Genomic DNA, 20148 nt, shown 5'->3' on the forward strand with positions numbered 1-20148 from the left:
GGTCCTAGACACAAGATCCCTCATTCCCCGGAACTCATCTCCAAGAAGAGGAAAGTTATAGTGAGGAAACCAGCACACAAATGAGAAACTAGCAGATGAGGGTAAGAACGGCAGAAGAAATAAAGCAGGATGGCTGATTCAGATTGGGGAGCTGGGGAAGGCCAGTCTGAAGATGGCAATGTTTTCACTGAGACACAGAAGTCCAGAAAAGACAGGCGTCACAGAGTCTGAGGGAAAAGCATTCTGTGCAGCAGGAACAGCCAGGGCAAAGACTGGAATGAGCTCAAGACAGAATGAAGGCCGAGGTAGCTGGAAGGTCTAAACAAGGAGGAAAATGACACGAGCTGAGGTTGGAAAGGTAGGCAGAGGATTTGGTTTCCTATGAAACCAAAAAGATGTCACTGAGGATATCTAAGCTTTGATGTGATACATGAGAGCTGGGAGAGAGACGGGTGGGCAGGATATCTGTGTTCAGATAAGGCCACACTGTCTAAAAGGCCCAGGATATTCCTGATGCGACAGAGGGTAAAGGGCAAGAGAGGTCCACTGAGTTGAAGATTATCCCATTTTAGAGGATAAAACTCTGGAGGTCTAGCAGATCTCTCTGCAACGAAGACAAACAGGATCAGAGGAATCCGTCAATGAGTCCCATGTTGTTTCTGGGCGAAAACCTTGAAGCGATCCAAGCCGCAGCAAATGGACAGATCAAAGAACTGTCCGGGACCAAACGGGCTGTAGGAAATGTTCCTCTCCTCAGATCCCCACGAGCCATTCGCCAGGCTGTTCTGGACCACAGTACGGTCACCGATACGGGGATTAATGTGCAAAGCTATGTCCCCTGAGGAGCCTGCGGTGTCCACAGGTGCACCCATAGGCGGGCCTGCACCTGCCCAGGGCGTGGGCTCTTGGGCTTGCTTGCTGCCTTCCTTCCCTACCCTCATAAGAAAGCAGTCTCCAGTCTTCTTCTGGCTTCTCTCTGGTTTCCTAGCTGGACTCAGGCCCCACTGCTTGTTCTACTCCTCTTGGGGTGTCCCACCTGCTGGAGGCACCCAAATGGGAGTACTAGAGGGTGCACAAGCTTTGGTGTATGTCAGCTGGCACCCTCCTTTCCCCTGGGAAGCAAGTGTTTCCTAGGAAATACCGTGGGGAACAATGATGTCTTAAGGTTATAGACAGCTAGACTTGCAAGTACTCCTGATACTGGGAGGTGTCTGGTTAAAACAGAAAAAAACTTGTAATCATGACTTTAAAGGGTCCCTGCCTCCCTCCCTCCCAAGTAACGTCTCCCTTCTACTCACCCCTCATTTGAATGTAAGTTAAACACTTCATGTAAGTCCTAGGACCCTTGTTCAAGTCATTGGTACCTTGCTATCCTGACCTTCATGCTTTCCCATGGCCTGGGAGACACAGATTAGCAATCAGGACCCTCCCTGACCTGGCCACCAAACTATACTTTTTCCTTGTCACCACTGCATACTGAGTCCTGTCCCCTGCAGCCAACTTGGCTTTCAAGATACCTTGTTGTTGCCTATCTACACCCCTCACTTTCCAAGGCCAAGGCTTCTGCTGCTGTTTCTTTCTTGTGGGCACCCCTTCTTCCCTTTGCTGCCCATTAAAAGTCAACCAGTCTTCAAAACCCTGATTTTTTTAAGTATTTCCTCTCTACATTAGCCAGAGCAATTTCTCTCTCACACTCTCCATTCTATTCTAAATATTTATAGACCAAAGAGCACCCTGCTGAATGCAGCTTCCTTGGAGATCAGACACTATGCCTGAGATAGTTCCATATTCCATACAAAAACCTAGTATGTAGTAGATGCTTAATGGCCATATAAAGAATTGAACTGAAATGTATGTGTGCTGATCCAAACTAGAAATGCATTAAAGGAGAAGTTGAGGCTGGCCTGTGCACATGTGGGGCACACCAATCATGCTACAGAACCAACCAGCCCTGCAGCAACCTCACACAGCGCTCTCATCCGGAATGTCTCCTTAGGCCCTGGGTAAACCCAGTCTTGGCCAGGCGCCTCTCAGCCAGCACATGAGCTCCTCAAATCGTGTACCTCCCAGGAAGTTACCATGGCTCATTGGGTTAAACAGATAAACAGGAAACCTGGCTACAGAAAGAAAAATGGATTATAATCTCACTCCTGCCAGGGGCTTGTTACAGAGATTTCAAGGGTATTGAGTTATAACTGATGCTTTTCTGATGGAGAGCGTGTGTTTACACTTGCTCTCTAACAGAGAGACGTGAGGGCTTCCCGGACTCGACTCAGCAGACACACTTAGCTTGTCTCTGGCCCCACACAGACTTGGATGCCAGGAGGCATCATCTTCTCTTTGTTGGAAATATTCTAGCCCCCAGCATTAGAGGAGAAGGCACTGTACCCTACCCACCTCCCCCAACCTCCCTCTCTCTGTCTCTCTCTTATATATGAGACATGTTTCAGCTAAACCAAATGGGACCAATAATACAAAGATGTCCCTGCTAGATCACCCACATTCAAACTTCTACAGTGCTTCCTATTGGAAGGACCAGCTTGGCCATTTTCCTGCAAGAAATGCAACTGTCTTTATTATTCTCTGTTGCTTACCTTCTTAAATAATTTGAATCCTCTCCGAAGGCAGAATACATACGTATATTCTCTCCCTCACCACATAGTTCATGACAGTATTAGTCTCAGGGTATATGCTCAATACCTAGGACTGGAGTAGAGTGGGTGCGTGTACCCAATATACCGTAATGCAGTGGGGAGGAGTAGGATGGGGGTGCAACTGAGTGAGGACCCATGGGAGGTGGAGACAGGCTACATCATTGCACTCTCCTTCCAGCACTCTCAGGCAGCACAACGTGCACTGGTAGATTCCATTCCACACAGCTGCCCTGTGGCTCCTACCATTCCTTGGCCCACCTGCTCAAAGGCAAGTAGACTACTTACAGCGTTAAGGAGAAGAAATGGTAATATTCCACAGACATGGGGACATACAGGCTGGGGAAGAGACTAAATTAGGAATTTCATTTTTTCTCATAAAGTATCAGAGTCACAAGGTCTGAGGTCCCGAGTCCAAGGCAATAACTGTAGGAGAGTAAGAAGCAGGCTTGTGTTCCACAGAGCCACCTTACTGCTGTGGCCAGATCTTGCAAGCTGAAAGTGCCTCCTGGTCCTTCTAGACACAGCTCTCAGCCCCTCACCCATGATCTCCTCACTATTGAGACTCTCTGCCTGATATTCCATCCATGGTGGCACACGGTATCAGGAGGCCTTGAAGGTTTTAGTGGTCAGAACAGAGGAGTTTGCTGAGCTTGGAACTGAAAGAAGAGGGAAGGAGGGCTGAGTGGCAGTGCAGTTGCTGTCTGGAGGAGCAGGAGTTATGGTGGGAATAGATCACAGGAGCAAACACGACACACTACCCATCATCAGCTCACCAGCATCCAGAATGGGGGGCTAGTCCTCAGAAGAGCCATGAGGGAAGGCTGATGTATTTGCATTACTTAAAGATCATCTGTCCAGAACACTGCTCTAGAAGAACCCACCCTTTTCCCTTAGCTCACGCCTCCCCCAACACCAGTTTCACACTCAGTGCACAGGCTTATACCACAGAGGTTTAGTGGTTCTTCCTTCTTTCCCAGACATCAAAGGCAACCAGTACCTGACACCCCTGCCTCTCCTTTGGCCCTCAGGAGGCTCTCAGGGCATTTTCACATATACCTGATTCTCCAGCTTTATGATCTCAAGATTACCTCTTGCCTCTTGTTCGTGCATCTTCTGCCCCCTCTTTCCCCAGAGGAGGGCACTGGGACATCTGCCCAAACATCAGGCTCAATGCCGTCCAGCTCAAGGGAAGAGGGGGTGCTTGAACTCTTGGCCTCAGTACATGTTCACCATGGCCCAGCCCATGGAGCCAAGCTACACAGGCAGCCACTGTGAGACCCAGGCGGTGACAGCAGACAAACACGGGTATCTCACTCAAGAGAGTCCACTTCCAAGGTCAAAGTAGAGCAAAAGCCCACAGAAATACGTGAGAGAACTCACTTCTTCTTCCTCTATGCCAGTCAGGTCCCAAAAGTAGCCCAGTCGCATCTGTAGCCTCTTCCAGTTTTCCAGGAACATGGTAGCTTAAAAAGAACAACAACAGAAACTCAATTATTTTCGAAGAGTGGATTCAATACCCTTTGGGCTCACCAGTGGAGATTGAAGATCAACTAATATATTTTAAGTTTAGGAGCTCTCTTTAATGTTTAGCCTCTTTTTCTTGCTTCTAGTTGAAACTGCTGAAAATACTCCACATCCTTGAGAGCCAATTGATACATTAAACACACACACACACACACACACACACACACACACAAAACACTAATGACCTGGAGAAGTGAAGTAAGGATGGAAGGATGAAGAAAATAAAAAGGGAGGGACGTGTAGCACTTTTTGACAAACCTCATCTTGCCTATGTGCACATGCTTTCTTCTTTCACCTTCATCAGCACTCTCACTTTTTCCCTACGTTTTCTTTCTTTCTGTCCCCAGCACCATTTGCTTCATCTGGACCCTAATCACCTCATTCTGAGGTTACATAACACTACCTGACTCCAGATTTTCAACCTTCCAACCCATCCTGCATGCAGCTGATAGAATAATCCCTGTAAAGTAGTAGTACGCATTCATTCTTCCTTTGCTTAGCAAATAATTGTAGAATCCCTTCCACAACTACACATCCATCAGTTTGCCTGTCCCACCCATGGCCCTTTGAAGGACTGGCATGCCTTTCTCAGCGTGCTCTAGGAAGAGCCTGATACCCCCACCAGCACAAACCTACAGCCACAGTTTCTTAGACCAGGGCTGAACGTCTGATCCAAGGCCTGCTGATGGAACAGTCAGACTCCCTCTTTTGAAAATTGCAACTAGAAGACACAAAGAAGATCAGGGAAGGGAGAGACCACGCAGCACCCGAAAGGAGGGAAGACCACGGTTTCTGACAGCATCTCCAGCTCCAGTTCCCTAGAGGCCTGCCTGTATTTCATTTCCTATACCCAGGAGCTTGCCTCTTGCTTTCTTAAAACGAATCTCTTGTTATTTGAGTATGTTTGAGTGAATCGTTAATCCTGCAAAAGTACCAGGCCCAACGAAGGTATCTGCAATGTACGAAACACCATTCTAGGCATTGTCGGGGAGATTGGGTGAACTTCGTGTAGATTTTGCTTCTCAAGTGGTTTACAGTCTGTGAGAAGAGATTGTAAACAACCACGATACACGGCATAAAGCAATCAGGGCCTTAAGAATGACACAGCTGAAAAAGCTGTGGGCCTGTGATGAGAAGTGCTACCTGCCAGAGGAGGCATCCGAGCTGATTTTTGAAGGACAATGGCATTTAAGCACTAAAGAAGAAGTGGGCAGAGGAAGCATGCCAACACCCCCTGCCTGGATGTTCAATGGCCCCTTACAGTCTACATTCTTCTCTCTGGATTCCAGGACTATGTATGTTGAGCCTGAACCATCTATCTGAATCTCATCCTGCCATTTGTCAACATACAGCTCATGCCCACATTGCAGCTGGGTCACCCCTTACCGTCCTCTCCATACTCAGCTTGCACACATTGTCCCTCTCTCCTTGCCATCCTCCAGCTTCTACCCTCATCCTATCCGGACCCAGCTCAAGTCCCCCCTTCCATAAGATCAGTCCCCCTGGCACCCTGTCCCCCTCACTCCTACTGCCCTACCTTCATGACACCCTGAAAAGGGAGGGGACATGACATTCCCTGAGGCCACACCTATAGATCCACCACTAGCAGGAGCCTGGGCACACTTCACTGCATGTTGTGCCTGATTATTGGCCGGCACTTCATGTCTGTAAAGTCATAACAGGGCTGTAAACTTGTCCCAGGTCTTAGCTGCCTATGTCTACCTCGGGCACAGCACAGAACTGAGAATAACAAACACCTAAGCACTGGTTGAATACACAGTTACTTCAAGCTGTATTCATTTTCCTTGTAGCTACATTATGGTGCCCTGATTTGCATGTTTTCATCTGACATGACATTTTGCATGCACTGATTTGCATGTTTTTCTTTCTTGGATTTGAGGCTTTTCTGGAGTGAGTGTATTCTGACCTCCCAACACTGGCATTGGACTGGGGATGCTAAGAATGGTGGAAAGTCCCTCCTCTTCCTACCGGTCCTTCCTTGGTACCTGAGGAGGCCTGTGCATACAGCAGTGCCCAAAGTTCTGACCTACTGGTATCTCCTTGAAGGGAGGAAGTCAGACTGAAGGAAAGATGAGAGAGGCAAAAGAGTCATGAAAAAATATGTTGTGAGGGCAAGGGAGGGCCACCATACTGCTAGAGAATGGCTCCCAGTTCCGGGTGCACATCTATGCCAGGGACCATGTCACATGCTCTGCACACACACCTCATTCACCTGTCGCAAGAACATTGTTGGGTAGGTAATATTTCTCTCAATTTACAGATGAGGACCACAGTGCTCAAAGATTAAGTCATCTGCCCAAGGTAACTGGGCACCTTGGTCAAGAGCATTGACTTTAGTGACACAGAGCTAGGTTCATGTTTACCCTCCATGGGATCCCCCGCTGGGAAGGAACAGAACTGAGACACACATGAGGTCTGCCTAGGTCAGTTAACCTCTATTCAGAAAATAGTTCAGAAAACCTGCCTCTTTCCTTCCCTTTTCAGTAGGACTTCACTCTCTTTCTCAATGTTCCCTGCAGTTTGAAGTCAGAGCTGGGTCTGAAGACTCCAACAGACTCAGGTCCTACCCACTGGTATCTCCCAAGACCCCCTGACTCTACACCGCCTCTTCCCTGCCACCAGCAGCCCAAGCCGCTCTCTGTGTAGGGCCATTTCTTCCCAGCCTTATTCCTGGCAGGCCTGGGCCTTGGCCCAGGCCCATAGCACAGCACCACTAATCATAATAATCATGGTAATGAGAGGCATTACTATTATTTTTAATTGTAATTTGTAGACAGTCTTGCCTAAGGGCTCTTGGCTGCTGGCACTGAATACACAATCACATAAAGCACAGCAAGGCTGTCAACAAACAAAACCCAGTCCTACCCTGTGCCAGGAAGCTCTGGTGCTACCCCACCCCCGGGTACTTTCCCCGTACTGTGACGTGAGAGGAAGGCAGTGGGTCCAGGGGTGGGTAGGACTGAGGAGCTCAGAAGGGGCAGGAGGCAGCTGTTCATTACAGCTGTGGAGGGAAGAGAAGAGGCAGTTGTTGGAACTTGAAACTAGGGAGCACAATTGAAAACCAGGTTTCTCTACAACAGGGGATTATGTGTCCCAAGAAAGTTCTTGAAGGATCATAGACCTGGAGTTATTAGGCTTCAGCTACTCAATGGTGGTAATTAGCTGCAAGACAAATTGTGGGAATTAGGGTTGTAATATATCAAAAAATAAATAGGTATTCCGGGTTCCAAATCAGTTCGGCTGGATCTTGGGGTAATTCCACCACACTCCTGGTTGATAAGGAGACACGGAGCTGCCAGTGACTTCCCAGGCAACAGGTCCCAACTTCAGTGGGCTCTAAAGGCCCCTGCTGGGAACAGGTCCAGGACTCTACAGTGAGAATTCGATTTTCGGGCCGGGTGCGGTGGCTCAAGCCTGTAATCCCAGCACTTTGGGAGGCCGAGGCGGGTGGATCACAAAGTCGAGATATCGAGACCATCATGGTCAACAAGGTGAAACCCTGTCTCTACTAAAAAAAATACAAAAAATTAGCTGGGCATGGTGGTGCGTGCCTGTAATCCCAGCTACTCAGGAGGCTGAGACAGAAGAATTGCCTGAACCCAGGAGGCAGAGGTTGCGGTGAGCCGATATCGCGCCATTGCACTCCGGCCTGGGTAACAAGAGCAAAACTCCGTCTCAAAAAAAAAAAAAAAAAAAAAAAAGAATTCGATTTTCTCTGCTCCCTGCCCCAACTCTCCATGGGCCGAATACTGCCCATGAGCTCCCGGGACACAGCTGCTCTCCCTGATGATAAAGAATAGAGTGTACCCTGGACATTTTTCTTGGTGGCTAGCAATACAGGAATCTTTCCAGTCAAGTTCTGTCTCCACCCAAGTGAAGGTCCCCACAGGGAATGAAGGAAAGTTGTGTTCCAGTTCTCCTAAGAACCACTGAGAACAGGCCTCTCCCTCTCCTCCTTCTCTTCATACTCTCCGGGACGTGTGACTCAGGACCCATCCTGGCATATCCTTCGGGTCCCATGGAGTTAGTGATAAATCAAGCAGCCACTGCAGCAAGACCATGGTCCAGCCAGCCTGTGATCCAATGTGCAAACCACAGACCTGCATATTCAGTGATGAGTAAAGGAGCAGGTGGCTACTCAGATGGGCTGAAATCTGTTGACTTGGTCCCTTTTCCTAATACTCATGGGTGTGTCTTCTTAGAAATGCTCAGTTACTATAGGGTAGTTATTCCACATTAGTCCAGCTTGCGAGAATAGGTGAGAGAGAGAGAGAGAGAGAGAGAGAGAGACAGAGAGACAGACAGAGAGAGAGAGAGAGAGAGAGAGAGAGAGAGTCTGTGTGTGTCTGTATGTGTTTACAGTCAGATAGCTATGGCTCAGAGCAAGTTTATTATCCCCATTCTATAGGAGGAAGGGAAGAGGAGAAAGATGAAGAAACTATTTTTTCCTTCACAAATCCCTTTGGTGGGAATATTGAAAGCATGACTCTGGCATTAAATAAAATCTCTACGGTCTATACTTATGATGTCCTAACAATAACACTGAACTGGAGTCAGGAAACCAAATCTCAGCCCACCTTTACCATGAGCTAACACTGTGACCACAGCAGTCACTCCACCATTCTGAGTATTATGCTGCATGACATCTATAAGCTCACCTAAGTCCGTGTACCTAGGGGAGCCTTACAGGCATGCTAGGGGTTTTCAAAGCATGCATTGGTTCAAATTATGAATATATCATACATGGGGCTAGTACACGGTTAGCAGGACTACATCTGAGAGAAAACAGATAAAGACATGAAGGATATTCCTAATTCTATTCACACATATGAGTAAAGAAGAGAAAGATATTATCCTTAAAATACTTCTTGGGATAGGAAGGAAAAATGCAAAAGTAAATAACCTAAAGGGAATGAGCTTTAGAGTTTCATGGTTGTACCCATTTAAAGTAACCACCCATATCAGCAAGCCTGGTGATGGCCACATACCCCACAGAGCCATGAAGATGGAGAAGAAGACGGTGGCAGGGTTGTCAAACAGGTGGCTGGCCCGCGCAGTCCCACATGCTGAGCTGAGGTTCCAGTAATCACAGGACTTGTCGCACAGGGGACACATGGTGAAGGCATTCTGCTGGTCACACATCTCTCTGCTGCAATAGATGGAGGTTGTTGGGTAGGTGGAGCTCAAGCGTGGTCCACTCCAAGAAAAAACCATCCCCAAAAAGCTCCTCTTTTCAAATCGATGGTTGAGCTTTTCAACTCCATAAGTAAGGAATGTTAAGGAAGTTAGCATTGGATTCTTCACCTGGAGAGTGTTACTCATATTTTGTCCAAAAACAGCAACAAAAAGACAGAGTATAGTGCTCCCTGTCACTACACATGTCCTGGAAAGTGAGTGACATCTGTCAGAGATATCGGGCATTAAATTAAGCCCCATAAAGTCCCATCGGAACATGTTGGGTCCATGAGGTTGGTGGAATGGGAAGCGTCAACAGCTGTGAATAAATCATAGCCTGAGGCTCAGTCCAGGCTGTTTTTGTAAGCCTACTGGCTGTCTCACAAGCAGGTCATACTGGTCCCAAGTAGAAACAAACACAAGTGTGTGGCTAGACCTACACATGCTCTCATCTCTAGAAGGAGAAGCTACATGGGGAAGAATGGAGTGGATCTGAGTGGAAAGCCCTTTCCTAAGAGAATGAGCTGTATAGCCACTTGCAGAATGGAGAATAATAACCTCAACCTAATAAGAATTATTATAACCATGAAATAAGATTAGAGAGAATAAAAGAGCAAGGCAAAGTCTTCCAAGGTCTAGATTCTTTCATACTTGGAGCATGAACCAAATCATCTCCAGTGGCCTGTATTCCAACCTGTTCTTAGTGTTATTTCCCTTTAATGGGCTGAAGAATATATTTGAAATTCCATTCATTAGCTGACTAGCTCAATCAACAGATTTAGGCTCATATAAATGCTTGGAAATAAGAACCAAAGAATTACCAGCCCTGACTGGCTTTCCCAATAACCCTCTATATCATACACTGATAGGAAAATGAATGAATTTATCCCTCTGTTGTGTAATATTCTCCTGGGGAGATGGGAGGATGGTTAAGCTCATGGTTCAGGGGGAAAGGGTCGAGAACTCAATATTTCATGAAAGCAAAGCGTTGGCTGTTCTTACAGGGCAGCTGGAGACAGTGATGGGTAGGCAGGGGATCCAGCAATGAGAACCGCAGCTGTGTTTCCCACAGAAAGCAGCAGCAGAGGGTGCTACAGAGCATGGCTCACATGTGGGAGCCGCTGCCGGGGTGAGCAAGCCGGTGCCCTGTGTGCTGAAGCCAGTGCTCGGATGAAACCTGCGAAGTTCAAAGAATGCCTGGGTCTATTTCTCCCTTCATGAAGAAGTTGAAGGGTGGGAGATTCACTCAGGGTTGTCACTTTCTGTCAAGTCTCAGTTTCTAGGCTTCTGGGTTTTTTGTTTGTTTGTTTGTTTTAATTATTTTATTTTTTTATTGCATTTTAGGTTTGGGGGTACATGTGAAGAACATGCAAGACTGTTGCCTAGGTACACACATAGCAGTGTGATGTGCTGCCTTCCTCCCCTTCACCTATATCTGGCATTTCTCCCCATGCTCTCTCTCCCCAACTCCCCACCCCTCGCTGTCCCTCCCCTAGTTCCCTCCAACAGACCCCAGTGTGCAGTGCTCCCCTCCCTGTGTCCATGTGTTCTCATTGTTCAACACCCGCCTATGAGTGAGAACATGCGGTGTTTGATTTTCTGCTCTTGTGTCAGTTTGCTGAGAATGATGATTTCCAGATTCATCCATGTCCCTATAAAGGACACGAACTCATCGTTTTTGATGGCTGCATAATATTCCATGGTGTATATGTGCCACATTTTCCCTGTCCAGTCTATCATCGATGGGCATTTGGGTTGGTTTCAGGTCTTTGCTATTGTAAACTGTGCTGCAATGTTTTTAATGAGCTAAGTCCACAGGAGGGAAAGGTCTTCTGTGTGAGAGAATGGAAAGTCTTGGTCTCTGAGGATAAATCCCAGTTCTTCTGCTGACTCACTGCTAAGCTCTCCACTGGCAAAGGTCAATAAAAATGACTTATCCACATCGAAAATATTAAATAGTAATATCTTAATAATACATTCAGCTGTGCTGGTCTCACCTGGGCATGTTCTTCTTGGTGACTAGAGAGGCCAGTTTAAGTCTTCTGGGTCAGACCTGTGTTCGCTATGTAGTTGAGAAGGAGTTGCTACTTTCAGAGAGGAAAGTACCCCTTTCAAAACAGATTTACACAAAAAATCACTTGTCTGTATAAATTCTAGTAAAAGACTTTGGCTTTTAAGTCACGTCCAAGAACATATGAGTTCCCCAATGCTGCTCTTAAGAGTTTGTGTGTTAGAGACTTCATTTAACTCAGGGTTGGGTTTTGTTTTGTTTTGTTTGGTTTGGTTTGGTTTTTTTGTTTGTTTGTTTGTTTTGTTTTTTGTTTTTAAGCATGGACTAAAGAGAGACAGAAACCTAGTCAACTGAATCCTAGTGGAAACTAGTCAATGCTAAAAGGTCAGGCATGAAAAACATATTAGCAGCCAGGCAGGTGCAAAGCACTTTGAAACCTAAGTGCTGTGCCAATTATTGGTTTTTAAATTAGAGTGCAGGCAGCTATCCATCACTTGTACAAGATGGCAGCCACCATGGCACGGATCCTCCTCAAATCATATAAGTGTGAAGTCAGAATGCTTTATATATGTATTGGAGGGTTTTTGATGTAATCAATTTTAACAGAATTCTAGAGAAATCCTGGCTCAGAATGACATCAAAATGACTTTGTATTTTCTGAGAGAGGCTGCCTCTAGACAGGCTGAATGATGAGGGAAGCCCGCTGAGAATAGAAATCAGGTCTAGGGTACGCGCTAAGCTGCACAATCCACAGGTTTCTAGTGAGAAGTAACTGTGGCTATAAATTCAATGGCGTATTCCTTTAATTTATTATTTTCTCAAGAAAGCACAAGAAGCTTGACAAATGGCTTGACAGTCCATTGAACCTAGACCCTAAAGTGAGCAACGTTCTTTAGGGTGAATCATTGCTCATGGATTAGGTGATTCAGAACCCTGTTAGCACAGTGGGAGGAGGTACAAAGAGGCAATCATTCAGGAAATTCAGATTAAACAGCTGCTATTAAGGTCTCAGACCCAAAGTAGCCAATCTTTCTTCAATATGGTTTCGATGAATCAGCTTTAAAAAGAATGTCATAATCTTCTCTGTTCATGTAAGTGCTTAACAAATAAAACAAATCCCCTGGTGGGTAGAAAGAGGGAAGTTCCATAGATGTATCACGCACACATGGAAGTACTACTTACAAGCTTATGCTTATATCTCACATATCAAAGTGAAATTACTGGAAATCAAAGGTACCATTTAAAATTCCACCTAATCAATGTCAGTTTTCTGGTTTTGATATTGTGCCGTAGTTACATAAGACATAACCATCAAGGGAAAACTAGATGAAGGGTACGCTGGGCCCCTCTTTGCAAGTTCCTGTGCTGTTAATCTAAAATTTTTCAAATTAAAAAAGTTTTATTTAAAAAGTGAGAGACAGTAAATTTCAGGCTTGATGACAAAATCACAGTTATGAGTGGCTGACAGAAACACACCCTTAGACTATGTGTTTATTTAGATTCAATATTGGTTTTAGAGAGTACCCCTCTGTTTATGAGGAGTGGTATTTTGAGAGTTTCCATAGACCCACAGAAGTTGGACTTCTGATGAATTTTAAATTATCTTTAAAAAATGGTTCTTCAATGAGAACACATGGACACAGGGAGGGGAGCACTACATACTGGGGTCCATTGGGGGGAAAAGCGGGAGGGACGGGGGGTGGGGAGGTGGGAAGAGATACTATGGGGAGAAATGACAGATACAGGCAAGGGGACGGAAGGCAGAAAACCACACTGCCATGTGTGTATCTATGCAACAATCTTGCATGTTCTTCACATGTACCCCAAAACCTAAAATGCAATAAAAATAATAATAATAATAATAATAATAATTTTTTTTAAATGGTTCTTTTGGCCAGGCTCTGTGGCATATGCCTGTTTAATCCCATCACTTTGGGAGGCCGAGGCAGGTGGATCATGAGGTTAGGAGATTAAAACCAGCCTGGCCAATATGGTGAAACTCCATCTCTACTAAAATACAAAAAATTAGCCAGGTGTGGTGGCAGGCACCTATAGTCTCAGCTGCTCGGGAGGCTGAGGCAGGAGAATCACTTGAACCTGGGAGGCAGAGGTTGTGGTGAGCCGAGATCATGCCACTGCACTCCAGCCTGGGTGACAGAGCAAGACTCTATCTTAAAACAAAACAAAACAACAAAAAAAGAAGGTTACTTGGTTTCTAAATAAATCTATTAAAATGTTTATTTTTTTCTGGTATTTACACCTTCCTGATTTGCTAAACCTCATCCTGAGTCTGAAAAACCAACTTGCAAAACTTCAATTCTGTAGCAATTTCAAACTTTTTTGACCGTGACCTACAGTTAAAACAATTTGTGACATCAGATTTCAGTATGCAAATACATACCCTCACTCTCACACTTATAAAACTAAAACAAAATCTCACAGAGCAACGCTTACACATCCTTCTTATAGGAATACTAATATTTATTTCACTATTATTCCTATTAGTATTCTTATAGGAATACTAATATTTATCCTATCTTATCCCATCTTATTCTAGTCCACTTAAAAGCCCATTAAATTGACTCCACAACCCACCAGTGGTTGTTGTTATATCCACAGCTGTAGAACACTATCCACACTGACAGGCAGTGTGACACATCTGCAGTAACAACTGCACTTTACACTTGAAGATCCTGCACTTGCATGAGTGTGTGTGAATGTGGGGTGTGTGCGTCTGTGTGTAAACATCTATCTGCATGTGCATAAAGATGTGTGAATGTGGGGTGTGTGCATCTATGTGTAGACATCCACCTGTGCATGCATGAGTGTGTGGGGTGTGTGCGTCTGTGTGCAGACATCTACCTGCACGTGCATGAGTGTATGTAAATGTAGGGTGTGTGCATCTGTGTGTGGAAATCCATGTGCATGTGCATGAGTGTATGTAAATGTAGAGTGTGTGCATCTGTGTGTGGACATCCATGTGCACATGCATGAGTGTATGTGAATGTGGGGTGTGTGCGTCTGTGTGCAGACATCTACCTGCACATGCATGAGTGTGTGAATGTGGGGTGTGTGCATCTGTATGTAGACATGTACCTGCACATGCATGAGTGTGTGGGGTGTGTGCGTCTGTGTGTAGACATCTGCCTGTGCGTGCATGAGTGTGTGGGGTGTGTGCGTCTGTGTGCAGACATCTACCTGCATGTGCATGAGTGTGTGTGAATGTGGGGTGTGTGCGCCTGTGTGTAGACATCTACCTGCACATGCATGAGTGTATGTGAATGTGGCATGTGTGTATCTGTGTGTGGACATCCACATGCATGTGCATGAGTGTGTGTGAATGTGGGGTGTGTGCGTCTGTGTATAGACATCTACATGCACATGCATGAGTGTGTGTGAATGTGGGGTGTGTGCATCTGTGTGTAGACATCCACCTGCACGTGCATGAGTGTGTGCATCTGTGTGTATACATCTACTTGCATGTGTATGAGTGTATATAAATTTAGGATGTGTGCATCTGTGTGTGGACATCCACGTGTACGTGCATGTGTGTGGGGTGTATGCATCTGTGTGTAGACATCTACCTGCATGTGTGCATGAGTGTATATAAATTTAGGATGTGTGCGTCTGTGTGTGGACATCCACATGTATGTGCATGAGTGTGTATGAATGTGGGGTATGTGCATCTGTGTGTAGACATCTACCTGCACATGCATGAGTCTGTGTGAATGTGGCATGTGTGCATCTGTGTGTCGACATCCACGTGTACGTGCATGAGTGTGTGTGAATGTGGGGTGTGTGCGTCTATGTGTAGACATCTACCTGCACATGCATGAGTGTGTGTGAATGTGGGGTATGTGCATCTGTGTGTAGACATCCACCTGCACATGCATGAGTGTGTGGGGTGTGTGCATCTGTGTGTATACATCTACCTGCATGTGTATGAGTGTATATAAATTTAGGATGTGTGCATCTGTGTGTGGACATCCACGTGTACGTGCATGTGTGTGGGGTGTATGCATCTGTGTGTAGACATCTACCTGCATGTGTGCATGAGTGTATATAAATTTAGGATGTGTGCGTCTGTGTGTGGACATCCACCTGCATGTGTATGAGTGTGTGGGGTGTGTGCATCTGTGTGTAGACATCCACCTGCACGTGCATGAGTGTGTGGGGTGTGTGCATCTGTGTCTAGACATCTATCTTTGCAGCATGTGCAGAACATGTCCTTTCCAGCTGTAGAGTTACTGCACATGTATTACCATGTGGGGACCTGGGGCACAAGTTCTAAGTCTGAATGCAAACCAGCCCACTGGTGTCCCACCCACTGCACTGGCACTGGTTCCCTATGCACAATATGAGGTTTTCCACCCCTGATCAAACTGAGGCCAGATGTCTAGGGATCTCCAAGGGAAACCCAAAAGCCATGTTTTCTTAGAACACACCTAGGCAAGCTCAGGTGAAGCTACTGAGTTGTAGAGGAGCAAATGAGCCCTCTGGAAAACTCTGCTTATTAGAAAAGGAGCAGAAGGTGACAGAGTTCAACTCCCAGCCCTACTATATTAAATAGGGACTCCATTTATCTCCTGCCTCTGACTCTTTCTAGCATTTGTTGGTTTCACTATGCATTTTATCCACTTGAATTAAACATTGCTGCTAGTAGCTCCTGAGAGCTTTGTACTCGATTGGTCTAAAGTGAAAAAGTCCGATGACTCCATTTGACTTAGATGGAGTAGTTGACAACTACTAAAATAGTTGTCAACTCCCAGACAACTACTAGTTGTTGAAATTGGATAATTTATGTGACCTCATGTAGCACGGTTTCTCATCTCTGTTCAGTGGAAAAAAGAATGCCTATTTATGGAGTGTATAATATTAATCTCTTACAGGATCAAAAAACAGTTTATAAAAATCACCTAGAATTATGAGCATTATGCCCAGCACAAGGTAGAAATTTCACAAGTATTCGTTCTTACCTCATGCTAGATGCTCTGGAGAAAGCAGAGCCCTAAAACCCATCTCCTGTGATAAAGGTCCCAGAACTCCCAATCAAGAACACTTGCCCTCTGTCTCTCTCCCTCTTCCCCCTTCCTTTTCCCCTTCTCCCTGGGGGAAAAAAAAACTTGACAATGATACTAGAGTTTTATGCAAAAAAATATATAAACTCTTGTCTCTTACATCAAGTGACTTAGCTTTATTCTAGATACTGACAATATAATCTTCAGTTGATTTGATTTGCAAGGCCATTTGCATAGATTGACATAAATTTAATTTTATTCTACTTATTGACAATATCAGCTCAAGGTGATGTGATTTGCAAGACCATTTTTATAGGGTATGCAAGAAGCAGGTAAGCCAGAAAACAGGTTTCTGCCCACTGATGCACACATACCCTTTCATAAAATGTGCAGTTTTTGGCTTTTTCTTTAGAATGGCTATTACTTCCCCCATTACCACCCCCAACTCTAAAGATCCACCCAGTGTCCTCATCCACCTGGCTATGGAAGGAACATCATGTTGGTACAAAGCTATCCTGCCCCCTAGCCACAATGAATTGGTTCAGGGCCTCCACCTAAGTCAAATGGAGTCATAGGACTTTTTCACTTTAGACCAATCGAGTATAAAGCTCTCAGGAGTAACACCCATGAGCTACTAGCAGCAATGTTTAATTCAAGTGTATAAACTACATAGTGAAACCAACAAATGCTAGAAAGAGTCAGAGGTGGGAGATAAATGGAGTCCCTATTCCAGAGTTCCTTGAATGCTTATAATAAATTCCCTCTTTTGCTTAATCTAGCTCAAGTTGCATTTCCATCACTTGCATCCAAAAGTATATTAAAACATACTAACCATGCTTCCGTTTGCAAAGACAATTCTGAAGACGGCAAGAGGTTTAAATTCTAAATATTAACTAAGTGTCTGTTTTGTTCCTTGTACTCTATTTCCACATATTTGATTTATTCAACAACTATTTATCAATTTTCTGTGCCAGACAGAGTCTCCTTTAATCCTCACAACACCCCGAGGTAGGCGTTGAGATTATCATTTTACAGTCAAGAACCTAAGCTTCAGGGAGAAAACTGTCCCAAAGCTAATAGGTCACAAAGCTAATAGGTCACAAAGCTAATAGGTCATTGTCAGTCTAAAGAACCCTGTTTGTAAGTGCTTCTCTTCTTTTCTTTTCTTTTCTCCTTTTTTTTTTTTCGGTCTTGCTCATTTGCCCAGTCTAGAGTGCAGTGGCACAACCAATCACAGCTCACTGCAAGCTCAAGCTCCTGGGCTCAAGCAGTTCTCCTGCCTCAGCCTCCCAAGTAGCTGGGACTACAGATGCATGCCACCATGCCCAGTTATTTCTTTTTTTTTTTTTTTTTGAGAGAGAGAGATAGGGTCTCACCATGTTGCCCAGACTGGTCTCAAATTCCTGGGCTCCAACGATACTCCCTTCTTGGCCTCCCAAAGCACTGGGATCACAGGTGTGAGCCACCATGCCCAACCTATATTTCCTTTGTGGGTTCTCTCTTCCCCATAAAAACTAGCGTTGATTCTATGTCTTGGTGTTCCAAGAGCCTTGCCCTGGGGCTACCCCTCTCTGGAGTTTCTGACTTCTTGAAACAGAGGCTGTGCCTTCCTCAGCATTAGAGCTGCCTGCTTTCTCTGCATGCTTCATTCTAGCAGTGTCTGACCACACAGATGTGATTTCTACCCAGTGTCACTCCCCACACCTTGCCTTGGGTCTTATAGGAAACCAGAGGAAAAAAAAGTGATGAATCAGAGAAACAGGAAAAAAAGTATTTCTCTGGCATGATTTTTCTTACCAGGAATTATCCCCCTGCCCACATGAAACACATCCCCCTACCCTGGAGAAGAGCTTGACTAGAAGAGGAAGTGGGCCTCACCTAGCGTGGCTCTGAAGCCATTCCCAGAATCTGCAGCTCCTAGATCTGTCTCTGGAGGAAAGTTACATATGTCATAGGAAAGGAGAATAATAGAGGGTGAGGGCTTTGGAAGGAGGCATGTGAAAAGTCCTTTACTAAGTTGAGACTCCAAATTACTAACATATGGCAAGTGAGCCTTTTTCTTTAAAACTGATTTACCTGGGAATATCTTCTTCAATTGTTGCACATCCATAAAGAAACACAATCACCCCAATTACAGAAGATGGGATGAGGAATGATGTATATAATCCCAGCCAGGCAAAGTACAGTCCAATTTTTTCTCCAAAATACTTTCTGGAAAAGAAAGAAAGAAAAGAAAACGAAACACATATTAAGAACATCATATACTTTCCTTATTTCTGTTTGTTCCATGCCTAAGGATGGGTCAACATCCATATTCATTCCCCTTGTAATGAAAACAAAGGGATGGAGGTTACACGGGGAAGGAGAGGCCTCAGCACAAGGAATCGACAACTGAGCTTTTCTGAAATGAAGTGCATTCCATTGGAATCACATACACACACCTGTCTTGGCTGTTTATGTGAAATAAATAGCCACGAGAAAGAATCCAGTTCCAACAGCAAACTAAAAATATGCCATATATTTTGGCACCTTTACCAAATATGAATAACACATCATCATTTCATAAGTGCCATAGCACTCAACCCATAAGAAGACACGCCTTTTTGGAAATAGCTTATTTAAACAAAATACACAGATCATATACTTGGGCATATATACTGGTGTATGCAAACCAACATACACACACTTATTGAAAAACTACTAGAAGAAATCCAGTAAAATCTTAGTAATGGTTTTTTTGGATGATAGACTTATGGATGGCTTTTATTTCTTTATTTTTTAGCCACTTTACTGAGGCATATTGGCATACAAAGAGCTGTACATGTTGAACATATACAACTTGATGAGTTTGCAGATAAGTATACACCCATGAGAACATCACCAATCAGGCCATAAAGTTATCCAGCACCTCCAAGTTTCCTTTTGCTCTCAGCCTTGTTTTGTTTAATTAAAAAATTCTTTTCTCTGTGTTAAGAGCAATTAATGAAGATCTACTCTCTTTGCAGATTTTTAAGTATACAATATAGTATTGTTAACTATAGGCTCTATATTTTACAGATCTCCAAGCATATATGTACTGCATAACTGAGATTTTGTACCTCTTGACCAACATCTCCTTGCGTCTCCCTCTCTGCAGCCCTGTTAACCACTATTCTATTCTTTGGATCTATGAGTCTGGTGGTTTTAGATTCCTCATAGAGGTGGGATCATGAAGTATTTGTCCTTCTGTGCCTGGCTTATTTCACTTAGCATAATGTCCTCCATGTTTCAGCAAATGGCAGGATTTCCTTTTTTTTTTTGAGACGGAGTTTCACTCTTGTTACCCAGGCTGGAGTGCAATGGCGCGATCATTGCTCACCGCAACCTCCGCCTCCTGGGTTAAAGCAATTCTCCTGCCTCAGCCTCCCGAGTAGCTGGGACTACAGGCGCGTGCCACCATGCCCAGTTAATTTTTGTATTTTTAGTAGAGACGGGGTTTCACCTTGTTGACCAGGATGGTCTCAATCTCTTGACCTAGTGATCCACCCACCTCGGCCTCCCAAAGTGCTGGGATTACAGGAGTGAGCCACCGCGCCCGGCCAGGATTTTTTTATTTTTAAGGCTGAAGAATAGCCATTGTGTGTCCACATTTTGTTTATCCATGTATCTGTCAATGGACATTTGAGTTGCTTATACCTTTTTGCAATTGTGAATAATGCAGGAGTGCAGATATCTCCTCAGGATGTTGAATTTAATTCCTTAAGAC

At 44.8% G+C, this 20148-nt stretch overlaps 1 protein-coding gene across 1 annotated transcript in view; it reads right to left on the reverse strand.

The window, feature by feature from the left end:
• The window catches only part of ANO2 (anoctamin 2), a 358642-nt gene that overhangs the window by 170652 nt on the left and 167842 nt on the right, over positions 1-20148 (reverse strand). The window contains exons 11-13 of the mRNA XM_074403486.1: positions 18480-18614; positions 9188-9348; positions 4035-4117 (exon numbers count right to left, since the gene is read on the reverse strand). Coding sequence (XP_074259587.1) covers positions 4035-4117; positions 9188-9348; positions 18480-18614 — 379 coding nt within the window. The remainder of the gene's footprint in view (positions 1-4034; positions 4118-9187; positions 9349-18479; positions 18615-20148) is intronic.

The sequence above is a fragment of the Saimiri boliviensis genome, chromosome 7 (genome assembly GCF_048565385.1).
Source record: "Saimiri boliviensis isolate mSaiBol1 chromosome 7, mSaiBol1.pri, whole genome shotgun sequence".
NCBI classification, from domain to species: Eukaryota; Metazoa; Chordata; class Mammalia; order Primates; family Cebidae; genus Saimiri; species Saimiri boliviensis.